At 48.7% G+C, this 20,576-nt stretch overlaps 2 protein-coding genes across 7 annotated transcripts in view; one reads left to right on the plus strand and one right to left on the minus strand.

Annotated features, from left to right (window-relative positions):
* The window catches only part of TMEM94 (transmembrane protein 94), a 146,448-nt gene extending 139,384 nt beyond the window's left edge, over positions 1 to 7,064 (plus strand). For 2 of the 5 annotated variants that reach the window (XM_060251940.1, XM_060251943.1), the window contains 2 exons: positions 2,220 to 2,390; positions 6,608 to 7,063. In XM_060251940.1, the coding sequence (XP_060107923.1) occupies positions 2,220 to 2,390; positions 6,608 to 6,680 (244 nt within the window). In that variant the 3' untranslated portion in view covers positions 6,681 to 7,063. Of the gene's footprint in view, positions 1 to 2,219; positions 2,391 to 6,607 lie in introns of all 5 variants that reach the window. The other 3 variants (XM_060251944.1, XM_060251941.1, XM_060251945.1) reach the window with 3 other exon arrangements.
* A 4,662-nt stretch (positions 7,065 to 11,726) lies between these two features.
* Positions 11,727 to 20,576, minus strand: part of CASKIN2 (CASK interacting protein 2) — a 171,246-nt gene continuing 162,396 nt past the window's right edge. For both annotated transcript variants that reach the window (XM_060252057.1, XM_060252058.1), the window contains 2 exons: positions 19,093 to 19,414; positions 11,727 to 14,476 (listed from right to left, as the gene is read on the minus strand). In XM_060252057.1, the coding sequence (XP_060108040.1) occupies positions 14,380 to 14,476; positions 19,093 to 19,414 (419 nt within the window). In that variant the 3' untranslated portion in view covers positions 11,727 to 14,379. The remainder of the gene's footprint in view (positions 14,477 to 19,092; positions 19,415 to 20,576) is intronic.

The raw sequence follows: 20,576 nt of genomic DNA on the forward strand, positions 1-20,576 counted from the left end.
CATGAGCATCTGGGAGATGTGTGGGTCCCTGGGGACGTCCCTGGTGGCCACTCACCTTCCGGGGGAGCAGAACGTTCGAGCGGACTTCCTCAGCCGAGGCGGGGCGCTCCTCCACGAGTGGGAGCTGAACTGGGACTATCTGGTACCGGTCTTCCAGCGTTGGGGCACACCGGACCTCGACGCCTTTGCGACGAGGGACAACAAGAAGTGCAGGCTGTTCTGCAGCAGGGGGGGAGTAGACCCCAAGTCCATGGGAGACGGCCTCCTCGTCCCGTGGCGCTGGCACAAGGTGTACCTGTTTCCCCCCGTTCCACTCATAACGAGGGTGCTGCAGAAGATTCTGCAGGACCGGCCGGTGGGCATCCTCGTCACACCGTGGTGGCCACGCCAGCAGTGGTTTCCGCTTCTTCTGGAGCTGGCCAGGGGAGAGTTTCACCACTTCCCGCAGGTGCAGAATCTCCTACTGTCACATCAAGGTCGGGTACTTCATCACGATGTCCCGCACTTGAAGCTCACAGCATGGCGTTTGAGCCGCGACAGTTATCAGAGAGAGTGCAATTTGTCCTGTTGAACAGCAGGAAGCTTTCCACGCGCAAGTCATACTCCTACAAGTGGGGCAGGTTCTCACAATTCGCGGAGGCGGCAGGGGTCCACCCGCGTGAGGCGGGCCTGCCACTTATCTTTGATTTCCTACTCTCGTTGCTGGATACGGACTTGGCAGTATCGTCAGTACGCGTCTACCTGGCTGCCATCTCGGCAGAACACCCGCGGGTGGATGGACAGTCTGTTTTTGCCCACCCGGACACTAAGAGGTTCCTGAAGGGCCTTGCTCGGCTATATCCAGCAGTGCGGGTGCCCGCGCCAGCTTGGGACCTGGTCTTGGTGCTCAAGGCCTTAACTGGAAAACCATTTGAGCCAATGGCTACTTGTGCTCCGCACCTCCTGGCCTGGAAGGCGGCTTTCCTGGTCGCAGTGACGTCGGCCAGACGTGTAGGCGAACTGGCGGCCCTCCGATGTGATACCCCCTATTTAACCTTCACTCAGGGGGTGGTGCTCCGTCCGGACATTACCTTCCTTCCGAAGGTCCTGTCGTCCTTCCATCTCAATGCTGACATCTCTTTGCCAGCGTATTACCCCAATCCGGCTTCGGAGGCTGAGCGCCGGTTGCACGCTCTTGACGTGAAGAGAGCGTTATCCTTCTACGTGCACCGTACGAAGGACTCTCGTAAGGACCCTCGTTTGTTTGTATCCTACGCGGCTGCGACGAGGGGTCAGAGGATATCGTCCCAGCAGTTATCCAAATGGATTGTCGAGACAATCAGGCTGTGTTACCTGCTCCGCAAGACGCCGCTCCCGGGGCCGGTGCGGGCCCATTCCACCAGGGCGATGGCCACCTCGGCGGCATTCATGAAGGGCAGGCATACCTCTTCAGGACATCTGCAAGGCCGCCACGTGGGCGTCGCCACACACCTTCGTGTCGCATTATGCCCTGGACTTGAGCCGGCGTAGGGAGTCCTTAGTGGGCCGGGCAGTCCTGCAATCTCTTTCCTGCTGACGTACCGTGGCACCCTCCTCCAGGTATGCTGTAGCTTGCTAATCTCCCATCGGTGTGATGCACAGAGACCACGAAGAAGATAAACAGGTTTCCTACCTGTAACTGATGATCTTCGAGTGGTCATCTGTGCAGTCACACTACCCGCCCTCCTTCCCCTCTGCGGCCGGTCCGTCAGTGGGCTGACGCAGCGGTCAGAAGGAACTGGCGGGATGTCCGCTCCCGTCCCAGTGGGCATGCGTGGTGGGGCTCCTGGGCATGCGCACTGGGGCGGGGCGCGGAAATCCGCAGCTTTGAAGTTTACCGATCGTGATCGGCGCAGGCGCCTTCTCCCATCGGTGTGACTGCACAGATGACCACTCGAAGATCATCAGTTACAGGTAGGAAACCTGTTTTTATAAGCCAGCCGGAAGAGGGTTGTCTTACAGGCCCTGCGGAACTGAGCAAGGTCCCGCCGGGCCCTCACCTCTTCCGGCAGCTGATTCCACCAGGAAGGGGCCATAACAGAGAAGGTCCTGTCCTTAGTAGATTTTAGGCGGGCTTCCTTTGGCCCGGGGATAACGAGAAGATTTTGGGTTCCCGAAAGGTTCCTCGTGAGTGAAGGGTGTTGGGGTAGAAGCCTCGGATGCCTTCCTGTGATGAGCCGATCTTGCTCTCTGTGTGGCAGGTTGCTGGGCCAGGTTGTCCAGACCCTTCTGGACCTAAAGTTGTGGGTAAACCTTAAGTCTCCTGTGGCCTACAAAATGGACGACATCCCCATGGCCTCCTGGCTGCTGGGTTTGCTCTCCCTCATTCTTGTCGTGATCATCAATGAGACCGTCAAACTCCACGAAATCAGGTAAGAAAGCCGCATCAGTGGGCAGTGAGCCTTGTTAGCATTTTATATCGAAAGAGACCCCGAGAATTTTATATAGTTATTTTCCAGAGTTCTCATAGACTTCACACACCCTCAGCAATCTTTACCCCTATAATTGAGGTTCGACATAATTATCTCCATGGTACAAATGGATGGGGGCTTTGAGAGAGAGAGTGGCTTGCCTTAAGGCCTCCTATCATGTTTGTGGCTGAATTGTGATTTGAACTGTGACTAACCATCTAGCATTTTGTTCTCTTGAGCACAACACTATGGTGCAGTTTCTTTTGGGATATCGTATTTTTCGCACCATAAGGCGCTCCGGATGATAGGACGCACCTTCCTCCTGGGGGGGCAATCTGCTGTCTCTGCCTTCGATCCGGCGCTTCCCCCGCGCCTCCCTGCCTGGCTCCATCTTCTTCCATCAAGCGCTGGGATCGCTCCACGTGGCCCCACCGCAAACCCAGCGCTTTGTGAGCGCCGGCTGCGGAGGGGGCAGCGTGCTTCCTCCTTGCCTGTGTGCCTGGCTTCAGCTGTGATGCTTAAAGCAAGCGCTGGGATCGGAGGGCGGAGGGAGCGATCCCAGCGCTTGCTTTAAGCATCAGAGGTGGAGCCAGGCAGACAGACAAGGAGGAAGCTGCCCTCTCCACAGCCGGCACTCGCGAAGCGCTGGGTTTGCGGAGGGGGCGGGTGCTTCCTCTTTGCCTGTGTGCCTGGCTTCAGCTGTGATGCTTAAAGCAAGCGCTGGGATCGGAGGGCGGAGAGAGCGATCCCAGCGCTTGCTTTAAGCATCAGAGGTGGAGCCAGGCAGACAGACAAGGAGGAAGCACGCTGCCCCCTCCGCAGCCAGCGCTCGCGAAGCGCTGGGTTTGCAGTGGGGCCACGTGGAGCGATCCCAGCGCTTGCCGGAAGAAGATGGAGCCAGGCAGGGAGGCGCGGAGGAAGCGCCAGATCGGAGGCAGAGGCAGCGGATCGCCCCCCCCCCCAGGAAGGTACGTACCTTCGCTCCATAAGACGCACACACTTCCCCCCCACCACTTTTTTTTGGGGGGGGGAAGTGCATCTTATGGTCTGAAAAATACGGTACATCTTCATGGGCCATTTCTTCTGCTTCTGTTGACATTTTAAAGCAGAGGATCTCCCTCCCCCTCCCCCCCCCCAAAATAAGAGTGACGTGCAAGAGTTCCATATTGGCTTTTCTTCTGGAGTGACCACCCTTGGCCATCTGCAGACCAGAGTGTTTTGCACCGTGTGAATGGCCCATGTCATAGTGCTCACTGTTCCCAGCAACTGCTGGCCACGTGTTTATGGAAGTTCATAGGCGAAGCATGAGGGAGAATCCTTCCTTTTAACCTTCCCCTTTAGCTCATAGATGTCTGAACCCAAGCCTGTTTTAATTGGCTAACGAGGACTCTTTCTCTAGAACAGTTACCACCAAGGGCTGTTTGGATGCCCCTCCCCCCAAAGAAAACAGCAACACAAATCAGTGGGCAGAACTGCTTGTAAAGACTGGGACAGCCTTGCTTCACTCAGCCAGTGTTCTCAATTCCCTTTGGTAATCTGGGCATGAATCCCTTTTCTAGGAAACACATAACCAAGCCATCTAAGTAGAATTTGTATAAAATATGGGTGCAATATTGTTAGCCTCATTCAGAATTCATTAAATGAGGGTGTTGCAAGCAAACAAAGGTAAAATGAACACTGTGAGATAACAGGTTCCTTGGACAGATGCCTGTCTTCACAGTTTGGCTTGGATGCTATCACCAACAGGGCTCAAGACTGACTCACATGAATAGAAATGAATAGAAGTAAATAGAATGAATAGAAGTAAAGGGCATTCAAAACATGCATTTCTATTAAGAATAAAATGGCCAGTATACAAGAATAGTGGAAAGATTTTCAGACCCTCATAGATGAATAGCAGAACAGTGGAATTCCCTAAGGGAGTGGTTGTTACTGTGTAAGGAAGCAAAAGGGAGAATACAAAATAAGCTTTTCTTGTCTGATTAGAAGGGGTGCGGTATTAAATTTTGTGAGATTCTTCAAAGACTGTGGGTGAGTGATGGTCCTTTGAGAAGACAGAGTCCAATCTTGGTTCCCAAGGGTTCCTGAATCTGAATTTCTGGGTGAAAGGGACCATTGACTATTATTGGCCATATAAATTATCATTGGGCATTTCAAAGAATCCAGGATTAATTAGCCTCCTGAAGTCCCTGCTTTCTGGTCACCTGTCTCCTATTGAGCCACTGAACTGAATGAACAATTTATAGCATAAATTATGGGGGAATCATGTTGTAATTGAATAGATTTCTTGATAAGTTCCCTTCACTTTTTGCGTCTCATGTAACAGACAACGAAGTACACACAAGACCCAAGTGCTCTGCAAGCCCCTGAGGTGGTGTTCGGGCACTACAACTTCTCAGCAGCCAAATCAAGCAGAGACAGAAGCTGTCTCCCTCCCTTCTTGTTGGTGCTCAGCACTTGCTGTTCCAACTTTGCCTCTGAACATGGAGCAGTTGTTCTTAACTATTACAGCAGATAGATACGCGAAGTCCCCTCCCTGGTGGTGGTGGAAAGTGCTGTCAAGTTGCAGCTGACTTCTGGCAGCCTCACAGGGTTTCCAAGACAAGAGATGGGCAGAGGTGGTTTTGCCATCGCCTGCCCTGGACTTCCTTGGTGGTCTCCCATCCAAGCACTTAACCAGAACCAAGCCTGTTTAGCTTCCAAGATCTGAGATCAAAGCATCCAGGCAGACTTTAAAAGGATAAGAATATTTTGCATAGCAGTCGTATGTAGGGGAGAGATGATATTTAGCTGCATTATTGCTGCATCAAAATTATTTCAGCCAGGGTTCTGTAAGTTAAAATGATCTGTGTATGTTATCCAGGGCTTTTTTTTTTAAGAAAAAGCCCAGCAGGAACTCATTTGCATATTAGTTCACACCCCTGTCACCGAGCCTGCTGGAACTGCGTTCCCGTGCATTCCTGCTCACCCCCCCCCCCCCCGAGGTTATCTTATCTAAACTATGGTTTCTGATGCTTTAGAATTTGAATATATTTATTCCAAAGGAAACTTGCAATGTAATGTTGAGGGCATTTCTAGATGGTAGAGGATAATTGGAGAAGACAAAGGCAAAGGCCAAAGACAAGCAAAGGCTTCCTGTTCTGCAGCCAAAAGCATCTTTTCTTTTCTTTCTCCCAGCTCTGGTAGGTGTCAAATGTTGATGAAAGTATCCATGGTGGCAGAGCTATAGATCCCACAGAGATGGTAGAGAGGTTTTTCTTTTCAGTCAATCAAGAACTACTTTTAGGAAAGCTGACTCTTGGTAAAAGTATCCTCTTGTGTGCAAATCGGTAGAGAAAGAAGCTTCAGCTCTCTGCTCTTTGCCATGACACAGCAAGTATCTGGTATCTTAGTGTCAGCATTAGCCAAACCAACACAAGGTACTATGTGCCAAAATATATAAAGTGCACATCTGTTGTGCCAAGGAACCCCATATCCTCTCCTTTGCGAAAAGCTGTCCTGATCATCTGAATCAGTGGTTGTTTGTAACTTTGCTTCTACAGAAGTAAAAAAATACGTTGGTAAAAACGGGAACACTAGAGAACAAGAAAAGGAGAAGCAGCATTTGTAGGGGACAGGAAATGAGAGCCTGGGAGGAGGCTGAGACCGCAAGGCAAGGATATTCCACCTTGGGGCAGCCGGCATTCCCCCTAAGTCCTGATCTCCTCTGTGCACATTCCTCTATGTGGCTGGAAGGTTTGTGTTTTGAACGATGAGGCGCTCTGGAGACCAAACTTCTTGTCAAATTCTTCAGTATGTAGTAGGGTTGTGAAGAGTCGCTGTTGAATCTGCACAGGGTTCTTTAAACTTTCCTCCTTCTGAGAATCGCCGCAAATTTATCTGCTGTGGAACATACGAGAGTTGCAGAGGATTCTGTGGAAATCCTTTAAAATCGCAAATTCAGTTCCGCTTGTGGCCCTTGGCCAGGATTGTTGTGCCTTGCCCACCTCTCCATGTGTGTGAACTGTGAACACACCCCAGAACACACCCAGGGATGGCAACTTTCTAAAAAGGGATTATTTGGGATTTCTGATTGGCCCCTATGAAAAACATCTTGGTCTTGTCCAGTAAGGCTGCTGCTGATTTCGCCTCCTCTTTTTTCTTCTTGAACCGATGATCTCTTCTTTCTGTCTCCCCAGGGTTCGAGTACGCTATCAGAAGAGGCAGAAGCTGCAGTTTGAAACCAAGCTGGGCATGAATTCTCCATTTTAATCCCCACCAGTAGGAGGCGCTGTGGGGGGTGTTGAGGGCTGCACGTTCCTTTCCCGCACAGCCTTGACATTTTGCTGAGTGGGGGGGAGAGAGGAAACACATCTTACCCATCCGGCAGGTGCAGTATAAGTAGAGATAAGCCCTTGGGAGATTGATACCTGTAGCAGGAGCCCCAGGCAAAGCGTCAGTAGACAGGCTGCTGCTGTTCCTTTTATTTATTTTAGTACCTCTTTGGTGTTCTTTGGGATCCGGCAGGTTGACATGGATCCTAGATGGCTGTGTGCAAGGGATCCCTGTTTGATGTGGGGTTTTGTTTTGTTTTTTTGGTAACAGTACTGACTTTTACATTGTTTCCCCTATTTTGCTGACCTCTTTGTTGCTCTCCTCTGTTCATGTCTGGCGGCCCGCACCGTCTCTGGTGATTCTGGGGAGCAGAAGAGAAGCTGCCTTCCCACCTGTGATCCCTCCCTGGTGGTCACAAAAGCTTCCTCTTTGCAACGAGGCTGCCATCTGGCAGAAGACGGGCAAGCTGGCAGCATGCCTGGAAGGTGGTATTTGGAGGAGGTTTGTAGAGTTGAAAACAGATGGTGTAGAAAGGCTGCCCTGTAGAGTTCCTCTAAGATGTAGGGATATAATACAGAGTTAATGGCAGGATCATCATTCTCACAGTGAGAGCATCCTTTATGGAGCAGGGTAACTGTATGGTCATCTCAGCCTGGCTCATGTCCCATTAGCTAGTCTAATGCAGCGGTCCCCAGCCACCGGGCCCCGGACTGGTACCGGTCCGTGGCCCATCAGCAACTGGGCCGCCAGCTGAGCTGCCCACCCTCCTACGGTGCCCCACAGCCTCCCGCCCCCCCTCCCCCATGCTGCCTCCTCCCCCTCCCCCCTCTGTGTTTATTAGGTTAAGCCGAGGAAAGCGCTTTCCCGGCTGCTTAAAAGCTCACCTCTCTCCCCTGCGGCAGCAGCTGATCCACGGGGGAAACCGGCAGCAGCTGATCCACGGGGGAAACCGGCAGCAGCGGCTAACCACTGCTGAACAAGCCGCGCTGCCTTTGCCTCCAGAGGCAAAGGCAGCACCGCTTGTTTAGCAGATTGCTCACCGCTGCTGCCGCGGGGGGGGGGGGGGGGAGGTGAGCTTTTAAAGAGCCGGGAAGATGCTTCCCTTGGCTTAACATAATAAACATGGAGGGAGGAGGAGGAGGGAGCGGGGTGGGCGGCAAGGCTGTGTGGCTGTGTGGCGCAGGAGGGGAAGGCCAAATTCAGTCCCCTCCCCCTGCGATTCCCCCACCCTGCTGCTCCCTGGTGCCAAAAAGGTTGGGGACCACTGGTCTAATGCTTGCTGTGCACTGACATGATTGAGCACTGGGTTTCTGTCTTTTGACACACACACACTGCAGGGTCTTTTTTATTCCCCCTGACGAAAGCAAAACGTTTTGTATTGTGATTGTCTTGCTCTGAAATGGACCTCATTGGCTTGTATGCACCTGGGAGACGGACTGCCCCACAAGCAGCCTCTGTGTCTGGATTGACTGTGACTTTCTTCTGTAGGAAGATGAGTTTACAAACTGCCCTTTTCCTAGTTGATCTGAAGGGGGAATGGCAGATGGGATCAGACATCTGTCTTGTCTCAGGGTTGCTCAGTTGCTTCCTGAACCTGCCAAGCTGATGTGCTTCCTTTTGGAAGCAGGCTCTCCCTTTTGTTCCAATCAGGTGAACTGTTTGAAAACATGCCATCGTGTGTGCATGTGTTTCTAGCTCATGAGCATCTTTCCTGCCCTTCCTCTGCCGGTTGCTTGCAAAGAAGCTGCCTTATGGGAGGTTGTCCCCCTTTTTTGTATCCTCCTTAATGGCTGCTGAACGGTCTTATTCCCTTGACTCACCAACCCAAATGCCCAGTGGCTCAAATGCCACTTGAGCCAGCAGCATGAGTGCCTTTATGGCTTGGCATTGGAGCAGCTGAAATGTGCCCAACTTGCTTCTGGCATTCCTGGAGTCTTCTAGCCGGGATTGGAATAGCGAGCAGCAGGGATTGCAGCAGTTGGGGGGTTTTCAGCCCCAAAGTATAAACTAAGCCAAATGTATTCCGGTTCTACATTTTTGTTTTCAACATGCTGTGAAATTTAAGTCACCTTGCCCCCAACTCTTGCTTCAGATTGGGGATTGAGGGCTCCAAACTAATCAAGATATCGGTTAACTTCTCATGTTCCCTTGGTACATTCCCTAATGGGACAAACAGCATGTGCTAGGATCTGATTTAAATCAGCAAAAATGTGCTGTGGAGAGAGGTAAAAGCTACTACCCTTACCTTGTGCTATGGCATTGATCCAAAGGCCCCCCCCCCGCAACTGCTGTTTATAAAAGTTGAAAGGGGCAAAGGATCAGTCATATATCCCCTTCTGTTCTTTGGCTCTAATGGATGCCATCGGCACCAGGGCAAATAGTCCATCCTCATCTCTTTATAAACCTCAGTTCTGCAGGGCAAGAGTGCTTAAGACTTATATACTGCTTACATGGGCCCTGACTGTGATCTATAGTTGTTGCTCATCTGTGTACCCCGGGTCCTCTTAGGGCTGGAGCTAGAGGCTTTAAGGCCATGGAGGTCAGCTAAATCTTACAGTTACCTGCTGTTTTGGAGCATGCTTTCTTAAGGCAGATTGGTCAAGTTCTAAAATTTGTTCCCTAAAGACAAGAGTCATTTGTAGGGGTTTCTGCCCAGGACTGGTGAGAATCCACGTCTTTCTTAATCCATTCTTTTCCTCACCTGCCAAATTTCAGTCATGGTTAGTAAATTCTGGATGTTCCTTTTTGGCATGATAAAACCAGAGCTACCTCTACTGGTCAGCGTTAGTTTTCCACCCTGCTCTGTCTATGAACAGTCTCTTCCTCAGCCAGACACACGGTCTCACTTAAAAAGTACAGTGTTCATATTTTGGGATGCTGTATACTGATTTCCAAGTATTCATAGCTCCCAAGGAGTTCTGCTCCCCTTCCTGGAATTTTGGCCCAATCTCATTTACCTCAGATGCTAAATATGCTTGAAAGCACTGGCCCATAGTTACTAAATATGCTAAACTCTAAACAAACCAGAAGAAATACTACATTTCTGTTTTAACTGTGGTTAAATCTGAGATATTCACCTCTTCAGCAAGCATATGGCATTTAAATTTCCAGATAAAAATCCTGGATGAGGCCAAAAGCGTAGAGTTGTTGCTGGATTTTGTTAAGGATGGGAAAGGTGATACATTTGGTAACTGGAGGAATTTTTAAAAATTGTAGTGTAGTACAGTGTTTTGTTGTGCGCATTGCCTGGGAATCTGATCAAAAGGTTGTTTTTGATTTTTAAACAAGTTATTGTCTAGAAATGTTTAAAAATTTGTCACTTTTTTTTTTCAATATGAAAACTGCTTTTCCCAATATGAAACTAAAGGTCTAGTTTAACAGTGAAATACATTATATGAGCCTTCAGAGACAATGCGCTTAAGGGAGTTTTCTCTGTTTCACCCAGCTATTAACTCCCATGTGCTCTAGTCCTCTCCCAAATGTCAGAATCATATTTGGCTTCAGTTGGCCAGGATGGACATCTGAAAGCCGTGAAGGATGCTTTGTTTAGCACCCAACCTGGGTCTTGAATCTTCTGCTAAGTTTAATGGAGTGGGGGAAGGGGGCATATTATTTATTTGGAAGCTGAACTGGTTTGAGAGGAAGACATACATTATTTTTTGTTGCCACGTTTCAGCAGCCACTCTTCACCTTTCCTCTTTCTGAACTAAAGTGGGAGTCCTAAAAGGCCTTTGCCACAGGAATGTACTTGTGTGATTCTAAAAGGCAACAGCTGACAAATAAAAAAAACTGTGTCAGACAGTTGCCTTGCTAAAGGATAGACTTTCTGTAGGTTTTTGCTTGTGATGGTTGATTACTCCGGAAATGTTTCTCCTCTCTGCCCATTGTACACATTCCCCCCCCCCACCACCACCACCTTGATTGTACCCTGATGAAATTGACACACGAGTAATTGAGCCTTTCTGATGGCTGTCTCTTATTGCCTCACTCCTGGTCTCTTCCTCTGTGGCCAGCAGGGCTTCAGAAAAGCATGGGCACGCCTTTTGGAATGAACCCCCCCCCCCCCCCCGCAATCAAACTGTTTTTAAATGGTGTATATTTTATATTTTAAAGAAAACCTTTTTGGATGTATGTAAAGAAATAGATTTGTATTAAACTTGTAAATTGTATAAAAAGTAACAGAGTAACTGATGAAGAATGGCAATAAACGATTGTCTTTGATACTGTACGCCTGGATGGGTCTTTGTCTCTGGGAAGCAAACCGGTTGGACATTGAAGCAGCTGCACAGCTTACTTGTACAAGATCCATGCAAGGCAGTGGTTGGGTAGTTGGCTTTTCAGGAGGAAGGGTGGGACTTACGTAGAGGAAGTAAAGATTTGAGCCGGGGACTTTCAAGAGCACATGCATAGCCATTATGCTGGCTCTGACTTGGTGCCCACTTTTTTATTTGTGGCTCTCCTCCTATGTAATATTGACCAATATTGTGGTGTGGTTCAGTTTCCTTTGACAGCTTCCTCCCACTATCTTCTTGATTCTTTTTTTCTTCCAACTGGCAAAGGCTTGGGGTGTGTTTGTGTGTAAAATAAGCTATGTAGACAGTCAAAATTGTTTGTGATGATGAGGTTTTCTTGCACTATCCTACATTACTTGGCTGGATAGTTAGGGCTGATTTTTGTTGTGTGCATAGTTTCTGTCATGTGTTGATGAAATATACTGGGAGAGGAGGAGGCTGATACTTTCCCACCCCAACTGTTACACACTCAAGCCCATCGCATTTGCTGAAATGTGAATGTATTTTATACCGTCATCACCATACCAAAGTACAACCTGTACAGTAAAAACTGACTCTTAGTAATTTTTTTAAAAAAACAATAACTTTTCAGATCTTTCCTTGGGAGGTAACAAGCTGTGTTAATTTAAGAGAGACATGCACATCCTGAATTGGAACTGAGGAAAAGATTAGGCTAAGCAAGCCAAACCCAAGCATCAAAAGGGCAAAACAGACCCCAGTGTTTAATACCATTAAGTTGCGACTGATATTAGTGGAATACAAGAACTCGTGATTAAAACCAAAGGGCCAGATGGTTTAAATCTGCCTTTCTGACGTTTGCACATGTGACCAAGGTTCGTTAGACCCCTTTGCATCCATACATAATTTACACAGCATACGATATCTTTTACAATAAAGGATGAGCTCTTAAAAAATAAGCTGGATTTCCCTCATCAGTGATAACAAGAACAGCATTTTACTGCACCCGAGTGGCTCAGACATTAACGTGATTCCATCCCAGACCCTAAAGTACGACTGGTTAGTAAATATATAACAAACCACACTTTAAAAATATATACATTTCTTTCTTTTTTAAAAAAATTACAATTTTATCAACAGTGAAGAAAATGGACTCATCCCAGGTCAGCTAGTGTGAAATTCAAAACCTTCTTTAATTAAAAAAAAGGCTTCTTTGAACCTTTTTATAAAGTGCCACAGGTTGCAGCTATTTTTTTTTAAAAATTATCCTGTCGGCTCCAGCTATTAGCCAGAGCAGAGCATGACAAATCCACTCGATACCACGGATCCAAAGAGAGTAAAAAAATCTGCACCAAAAGCTGTGCAGCTCTAAAATGCAACCAGACCTTATTGCTTTTGCCTTTCCCCTTCAGAATTTACATACATGCTACCTCCCATCTATGAGCCATTAAAAGCTTTTTTTCCTTTTTAAATCCTGCACTGAAACTCTCAGCAGAAGCCTTCCCAATGATACCAGTGTCAGGGGCTCGAATTCTAAACACTTAAATTGCCATGTACGCCTCCACTGATAGCACAGGGCTGGGCTATACATTTCCACTCTCATTTTACTTTTCCATTCTGAAACATAGTTCCTCGGTGGTTTTTATTCCATTCACGGCACATGGTACACAAGTACTAATTGTGCATTTTTGTTTTCCATCCTCTCGCTTGGTCATGTTAGGCCAGCTTGGCACCATCTCGGTCTTATTTAAATATGTGGTATAGAGATGCACAAGGTCTTCCTCTTCAATGCAGAACACCACAAGGGAGGTGGTTTGTCACATGGCTGCTGTTCTGCCCCATTTTCAAAGAAGCAATGGGCTGGTGGGCAGTTGAGCAGTGGACAAGCTGCTCAGTTAGCCTCTTGCTGTAGAGCAGGGGTCCTCAAACTACGGCCCACGGGCCAGATGCGGCCCTCTGAGGACGTTTATGCGGCCCGCCGGGTTATGGCAAAATCAGACCGGAAGTGACGTTCGACCTAAACTCGTGTTAGCAACGCACACTTCCGGCACTGGGCTGAGGCGGCGGAGACAGAGTATGAGGTGATACCGAGGTGAGCTGAGTTCCCAGGCCGGGGTGTGTGGTGTGGGGAAGGGAGAGAGATGCAGAAGACGGAGAACTGACGGCCCGCGGCCTTGTACAGTAACAGCAGTCCGGCCCTCCAACAGTCTGAGGGACAGTGAACTGGCCCCCTATTTAAAAAGTTTGAGGACCCCTGCTGTAGAGTAAGGGCCTTGGGAGGCAGCTTTGTCAGTTGCGCAGGCTCTGCCAGAGTTCATTTTATGAAAAAAGGCAGTGTCTCTATTTGCCGTCATACATGCTGCCAGTAGGGCAAAGGACAAGGGAGGAGCATTCGCAGCTGAGGGGCAAAAATTACTTTTCGTACAGCTACAATGGGGAGTGATTTGGCATGACAGGCATCCTCTTTGTCTCAAGAGGGCGCTGTATATACATTATAATACTTAACAGCATTTTCCTCCCAGTTACTACAGACAGGATGGAAGGGAGTGGAAGACCTCTCCCCTCCCTTCCCACTCCTGGCACGATGAACAAGGCCAAGGTACTTGGAAAGAAGGTCAAATAGTTTTCAGTTCCACCGAAAAGCTTGTTATTGAAATATCGAGCCCAGTTTGCTCCTCTGAGAGCGTTGAGTCTGGCCAGCTGCTTTTTGAAGGAGAGGAGAAGGGGGAACTAAGGGGGAGGATTTCAGTCCACCCAGATTACACGGTACTTTTCCTAGTGATGTGTTGGGGGAAAAAAATCAGCAAAGATTTTGCCTTGCTCTGCAAAATGCCAGGTTACCAGTCTTGGCAACTGAGAGCAGTGGTCCTTATTGAGTGCCTGGTCCCCTTGCTGCTGTCACCACCCAAAGTGACATATTATTGGCACCTGTAAATGACAAAAGGCAGGAATGGAGATGTTTGTGGCATTGCAGCGGGAAGAGGCTAAGAGGCTCAAGGAAGGCTCTCTGGCATCAGCCTTTCCTCAACAGTGAGTCCAAGCAGCAGGGCCATCATCAGCTCCTTTCTGGGAGTTGGGAGCAATGAAGCTTGTCAGGCCTGGAAAGGGTTCTGATGCATGTAAGGAAAAGGAAGTTTGCATGCAACGAGTGCTCTCAACCCATTGTGCTTCAGCCCCATCTCAGAGATGCAGGTCCCAGGCTGACTGCGGCTGGCCTAGGCTGAATGTTATGCCCGAGACTGTTCCTCCTCCTCCACTTGAGCAAGATGGCAACATACAGAAACAGAAATCAGAAGTAGCTGCAGAGCCACCTACTCAAGGCCGTCCATTAGTCAAGCACAGTGTAGCAGGAAGAGGAACCTGCAGTCCAGGAGAGGAGCTTGCCCTCAGTCCAGCATGGCATCCAGCTGCTCTGCTAGATCATCGAACATGTTGCTGATGTCTTCCAGGATGTTCTTGGTAGAGTGCAGTGTCCCGTAGTGGCTGGAAGGGGCAAAAGCAGGAAACATGATCAGTTACGCTGCAGGGTCTCTGGTTATAACAGTCAGGTCCTCCCTCACTGTTTGGGGAGGGATGGTGGCTCAGTGGTAGAGCATCTGCTTGGGAAGCAGAAGGTCCCAGGTTCAATCCCTGGCATCTCCAAAAAAGGGTCCAGGCAAATAGGTGTGAAAAACCTCAGCTTGAGACCCTGGAGAGCCGCTGCCAGTCTGAGAAGACAATACTGACTTTGATGGACCAAGGGTCTGATTCAGCATAAGGCAGCTTCATATGTTCATATATGTTCATATGTTCTCACCAGACTGAGGCTCAAAGACCTCTCTTTTTGGTAGGAGTCCAGTGGCTTCTTTCTTTCTTCCCCTGTCACATGAATGATCTGCTGTTGTGAGCAACTTGTGTTGTCACTTAAAGCCTACCAGGTTGAATCTAGACTAAAGTTTCCGTCAGAGGAATGAAACTTTCCCACCTTCAGCCTCCTCCTGAAGCTCAGCGGTCTCCAAAAAAGGCTCCTCCTGATGGAATGATGAGGAACAACATGTGCGTGGGGGGTGGGGGTGGGCGGGGTCTACAGTAGGAGGATGTGTGGCAGTGATTGGGGGAAAAAAAGGCAAACTCCATGCTAACAATTATTAGGAAAAGGACTGAAAATACAACAGACGGTATTATAATGCCTTTGGTATAATGCTATCATGCAGCTGCATTTGGAATACTGTGCACAATTCTGGTCACCACATCTCAAAAAAGGATATTGCAGAGCCGGAAAAGGTACAAAAGAGGGCAACCAAGCTAATTAAGGAGTTGGATCACCTTTCCTATGAGGAAAGGCTGAATAGTCTGGGACTTTTTGGTTTAGAAAAAAGACAAGTAAGTGAGGCATGGGTAATTAAACTGTGGATTTCACTGCCAGTGGAGGTTATGATGGCCTTCAGCACTTATTTATTTATTTATTTATTTGAGATTTATATCCCGCCCTTCCCACCAGGTGGCTCAGGGCGGCTTACAACATATAAAAACTAACATAAAATATAAAATTATGCATAAAAATTAACATTCCAAATTTACATAATTAAAATCTAGACATTCGCATAATTATGTACTTAAAACATTCAAGACATACGGCAGTCTTACAGCTACACTCAGTTTCAAATTCCCATGTTTCAGTGTTTCAGTATTTCAGTGCTGGTTAGTTCTAGTTGGTTGTAAGCCAGCTGGAAGAGGACTGTCTTACAGGCCCTGCAGAATTGAACAAGGTCCCGCAGGGCCCTTACCTCTTCCGGCAGCTGGTTCCACCAGGAGGGTGCCATTACTAAGAAGGCCCTATCTCTTGTAGTTTTCAAACGGGCTTCCTTTGGCCCGGGGACAATCAGGAGATTTTGACTTCCCGATCTCAGTACTCTCCGGAGAACGTGTGGGGAGAGACGGTCCTTCAAGTAGGCAGGTCCTAGGCCATATAGGGCTTACCACTTTAAAAGGGGGTGTGATGGACAGCAACCAATTAAGGTTTTAACCTGATCTGAGAATCCTGAGTGACAGATTCAAATGAAATTATTCAGTTGAGAGAGTCAGAAGTTGAGAGTTGACAGTAACAGGGAAAGAGCAAAGCAGACTAATCAAAGGATCAAGAGGAATGCCGAGTTTCAGAAGTGGGTCACATAGCCCATCCCTAGCAAGACTGAGAGAAATAGCTCCTAGAAGACAGGGTTGATCTCCAGCCAGTGTTTAGGGAAGGAAGTGGGAACTTGTGTAAATGTTTCTGCCTTCACCAACTTTAGTATCTGCGAGATTGAGAAGCTTATGCTTGTTTATGTAAGCAGAGAATGCCAATAAATCTCTTTCCTCAAGTTTTAACAACCTGTCTGAATAACAGAAACAGTAAGTTTGTGACAAATTATCTAGTGTTTATTTGTATACAGTTACCTCATTCCTACTGCCTATTCAACCATATAAGTCCTAAACCTGATTCCCACCAGATCATTTCCCCCTCAATGAAATAAAACCATCTGTTTTTATTTGCCATCACCCTCTTGTGTACCATTATCAAACCAGGACAAAAGAAGGATTTTAGTCTCTCATCAGTTCTCTAGGCTGGGACACAATTTACTATTATACATTCAAATGACTGGCTGGGACAGCAAGAGGGGGGGGGAAGGGCTGCTCAGCTAACAACAAGATAAAGGGAAATCCTGTGAGGGAGGATGAAATTGTCATAGGAGGTTTGACAGATTCATGGAGGAAAGCGATTCCTCAGTGGCTGTGAATCAGAGTGACAGGAAAGAGCCCCCATCCCTCTGAATCCCCATGATTGGAGACAGCAGTGGAGAACGGCTTCAGCCTCTTTGCCCTCCAGGGCAACTGCTTAGCTGCTGTGTGAAACAGTATGTTGGAACAGACAGACAACTGGTCTGATCTAGCAGACTTCTCTTATGTTCGTATGAGGAAGGAATTGGTGGAAATTAGTCTGGATACAAGTTGCAGCAGCTTGAATTCATGCCCATAGCTACAATAGGGCCCCCAGGGTCCTGGCCCCACCACTTTAGTTCCAATGCAAGGGCCCTGGCCCCACTGCTCTCTCTTGCCTGCCTGCGCCTGCCTCTCTTCTGGGGTTGGCTGCAGCAGGAAGAAGCAGGGGGGTGGGAAAAGGTCCCCACCCCACCCCACGTGCCAAGCAGCCTCTTGTTCTCTCTAGCCCTGCCTGGCCCATCTTGTGGGGTTGTCGTCGGGGGGAATAGTGACAGGAGCCCCACCCGTAGCCTTCCTGCAGTTCTTGGTAACTTGTGGCTTCTGCACCTTGCCGAAGCTACCAGCCCATGAGCCTGAGGAGAGGGGGCCGTGGAACTCCCTGCCACCTGCCCAGTCTCGTGCTCCCTTGTTGCCTTCTGTGTTTGGCATGGGCTCTTGGGTGGCCTCTTGCTGGGGGTGGGAACTCTGTGTTGCTCCCGGGTACAGCCCGCCTGGGTCACTTGCACAAGAGGAGACCTTGGAAGGGAGTAGAGGAGGGGAGGCCTCCTCCGCCAACCTACCCCGTCTTGTTTTAGGCAGCTGGACACACAAGTGAAGGAGCAAAGCGGGAGGCTTTATTTTGAGCTGTTTTGTTCCCTCCTACGCTTTGTACAGAGCAATTGCGTATACTCAGGAATAGCTGCCCTTGAACTCGGCAGGGCTTCCTTCTACGTAAGTGCACATGGGAGTGATGTAATTTTGGGCCCCACAGCCCCCACTACTTTCCCCAGTGCCGCCGCCCCCCCCATTTCCTAGCTATGGGCCCTTCTGAATTCAAGGGGAGGGACGGTGGCTCAGTGGTAGAGAATCTGCTTGGGAAGCAGAAGGTCCCAGGTTCAATCCCTGGTATCTCCAAAGAAGGGTCCAGGCAAGTAGGTGTGAAAAACCTCAGCTTGAGACCCTGGAGAGCCACTGCTGGTCAGGGGAGGGACGGTGGGTCAGTGGTAGAGCATCTGCTTGGGAAGCAGAAGGTCCCAGGTTCAATCCCTGACATCTCCAAAAAAGGGTCCAGGCAAATAGGTGTGAAAAACCTCAGCTTGAGACCCTGGAGAGCCGCTGCCAGTCTGAGAAGACAATACTGACTTTGATGGACCAAGGGTCTGATTCAGTAGAAGGCAGCTTCATATGTTCATGGGGAGGGATGGTGGCTCAGTGGTAGAGCATCTGCTTGGGAAGCAGAAGGTCCCAGGTTCAATCCCCGGCATCTCCAACTAAAAGGGTCCAGGCAAATAGGTGTGAAAAACCTCAGCTTGAGACCCTGGAGAGCCGCTGCCAGTCTGAGAAGACAATACTGACTTTGATGGACCAAGGGTCTGATTCAGTAGAAGGCAGCTTCATATGTTCATATGTTCTGTAAATTCCTGCCTCAGACCTGACACTGCTCACATGAGTAGACCACATGAAGCAAGGGAGAAGAAATAATGAAAAACGGACATCTGAATTGAAACTTTTAGCTGAGAGCTACCTCCCACAATGTATCCTGTACTCCACCATGGATGCCATAATACAAATACAATCGAAGGTAATGAATGGTGGGAATGGCTTTTTAAATATGGCTCTCCCATTTTAAAAACACTGAGTGGTCCTGCTTTTCTCTTTAAAGAGAAACCCACATTTCTTACTTTTTAACCTGCTTTTTGGACCCCCCCATGCTACACATGCAAGAGCAATACCTAAAAAAAGCAGTCAGAGTAATGCATACACATTAAACACATAAAGTAACGGGCTGTAGTCTTGCTGATGCAGATGTGGAACACCTGGGCCTGTGTCCAAGCGCAGCCTTGGAAATAAAGTGCAAACATAACCACCATTTGGTGGGCTGCACATACACAGCTGCTGGCCTGGCAGGGGAATTGCTTAATGTTTGCAGTTCTAGAATTACATGTGTAAAAACACGCTTGTGCATGGTTTCTGTGTAGATCAGGGTGAATGCGTCTGAAGCATGTACACATGCACATTCTTAGCAACAGGTTTGTGTGTTTTGTATTTGTAAGAGTTTCTATGTGTTTTATATTTGCATACTTGTCCCTGTGACAAAGGTTTGCTGAGGATACAGGCCCCTTGCTTGCTTGCCCCCTACCCCTGTGCAAACTCAAGCTTACCTCTGTGCTTCTTCTGCGCTTCTCTTCTTTTCAGCAGCCTCAGGAGTGGATACTAAGGACGAATTGGTTTCTTCCACTCTTTGCTGAACCTGAGTCATGTCTGGAGATGCATTCAAAGGCCTTGTTAAAAGGGGCACCCCAAAATTCAAGGCTTGCTTGCTACTGAGCCCCAATTTCACAGGGTAGGATCCTGTAACCATTTCAGTGGCTGCCCAGGGGGCAACAGTGTTGCGGGAGTTCTGCAGGACTTGCTGGTAGATAGTTTTCGGCCCTGAAAATACCAGTTTCGTAGAAGCAATGGATGTGTGTTTGGCGAAGTCATCTGAAACGGAAAAAAACAACAGGTAGTGAAGAAGAAGATGATGATGATATTGGATTTATATCCAACCCTCCACTCCGAAGAGACTCAGAGTGGCTCACAATCTCCTTTCCCTTCCTCTCCCACAACAGACAACGTGTGAGGTAGATGAAGATATTGGATTTATATCCCACCCTCCACTCCGAAGAGTCTCAGAGTGGCTCACAATCTCCTTTCCCTTCCTCCCCCACAACAGAGACCCTGTGAGGTAGATGGATTTATATCCCGCCCTCCACTCCGAAGAGTCTCAGAGTGGCTCACAATCTCCTTTCCCTTCCTCCCCCACAACAGACACCCTGTGAGGTAGATGGATTTATATCCCGCCCTCCACTCCGAAGAGTCTCAGAGCGGCTCACAATCTCCTTTCCCTTCCTCCCCCACAACAGACACCCTGTGAGGTAGATGGATTTATATCCCGCCCTCCACTCCGAAGAGTCTCAGAGCAGCTCACAATCTCCTTTCCCTTCCTCCCCCACAACAGACACCCTGTGAGGTAGATGGATTTATATCCCGCCCTCCACTCCGAAGAGTCTCAGAGTGGCTCACAATCTCCTTTCCCTTCCTCCCCCACAACAGACACCCTGTGAGGTAGATGGATTTATATCCCGCCCTCCACTCCGAAGAGTCTCAGAGCGGCTCACAATCTCCTTTCCCTTCTTCCCCCACAACAGACACCCTGTGAGGTAGATGAAGATATTGGATTTATATCCCGCCCTCCACTCCGAAGAGTCTCAGAGCGGTTCACAATTTCCTTTATCTCCCTCCCCCACAACAGACACCCTGTGAGGTGGGTGGGGCTGAGAGGACTCTCCCAGCAGCTGCCCTTTCAAGGACAGCTTCTGCCAGAGCTATGGCTGACCCAAGGCCATTCCAGCAGGTGCCAGTGGAGGAGTGGGGATTCAAACCCGGTTCTCCCAGATAAGAGTCCGCACCCTTAACCGCTACACCAGACTGGCTCTCTCCACCAACAACCTAACTTGCACACCCAGTATGCAATTCAACTGCAGGCTTCCCAGCTGTCCCCTTCTCAGAGCTGTTCTGCACTCCCACAGAAACAACAGAGAAAATATCAGAACCCCACAAGTATGGCGTCTACATTAGGTATGATCCTCTCAGCTTTTCTGCT

This window comes from Heteronotia binoei, chromosome 13 (assembly GCF_032191835.1).
Source record: "Heteronotia binoei isolate CCM8104 ecotype False Entrance Well chromosome 13, APGP_CSIRO_Hbin_v1, whole genome shotgun sequence".
NCBI lineage: Eukaryota > Metazoa > Chordata > Lepidosauria > Squamata > Gekkonidae > Heteronotia > Heteronotia binoei.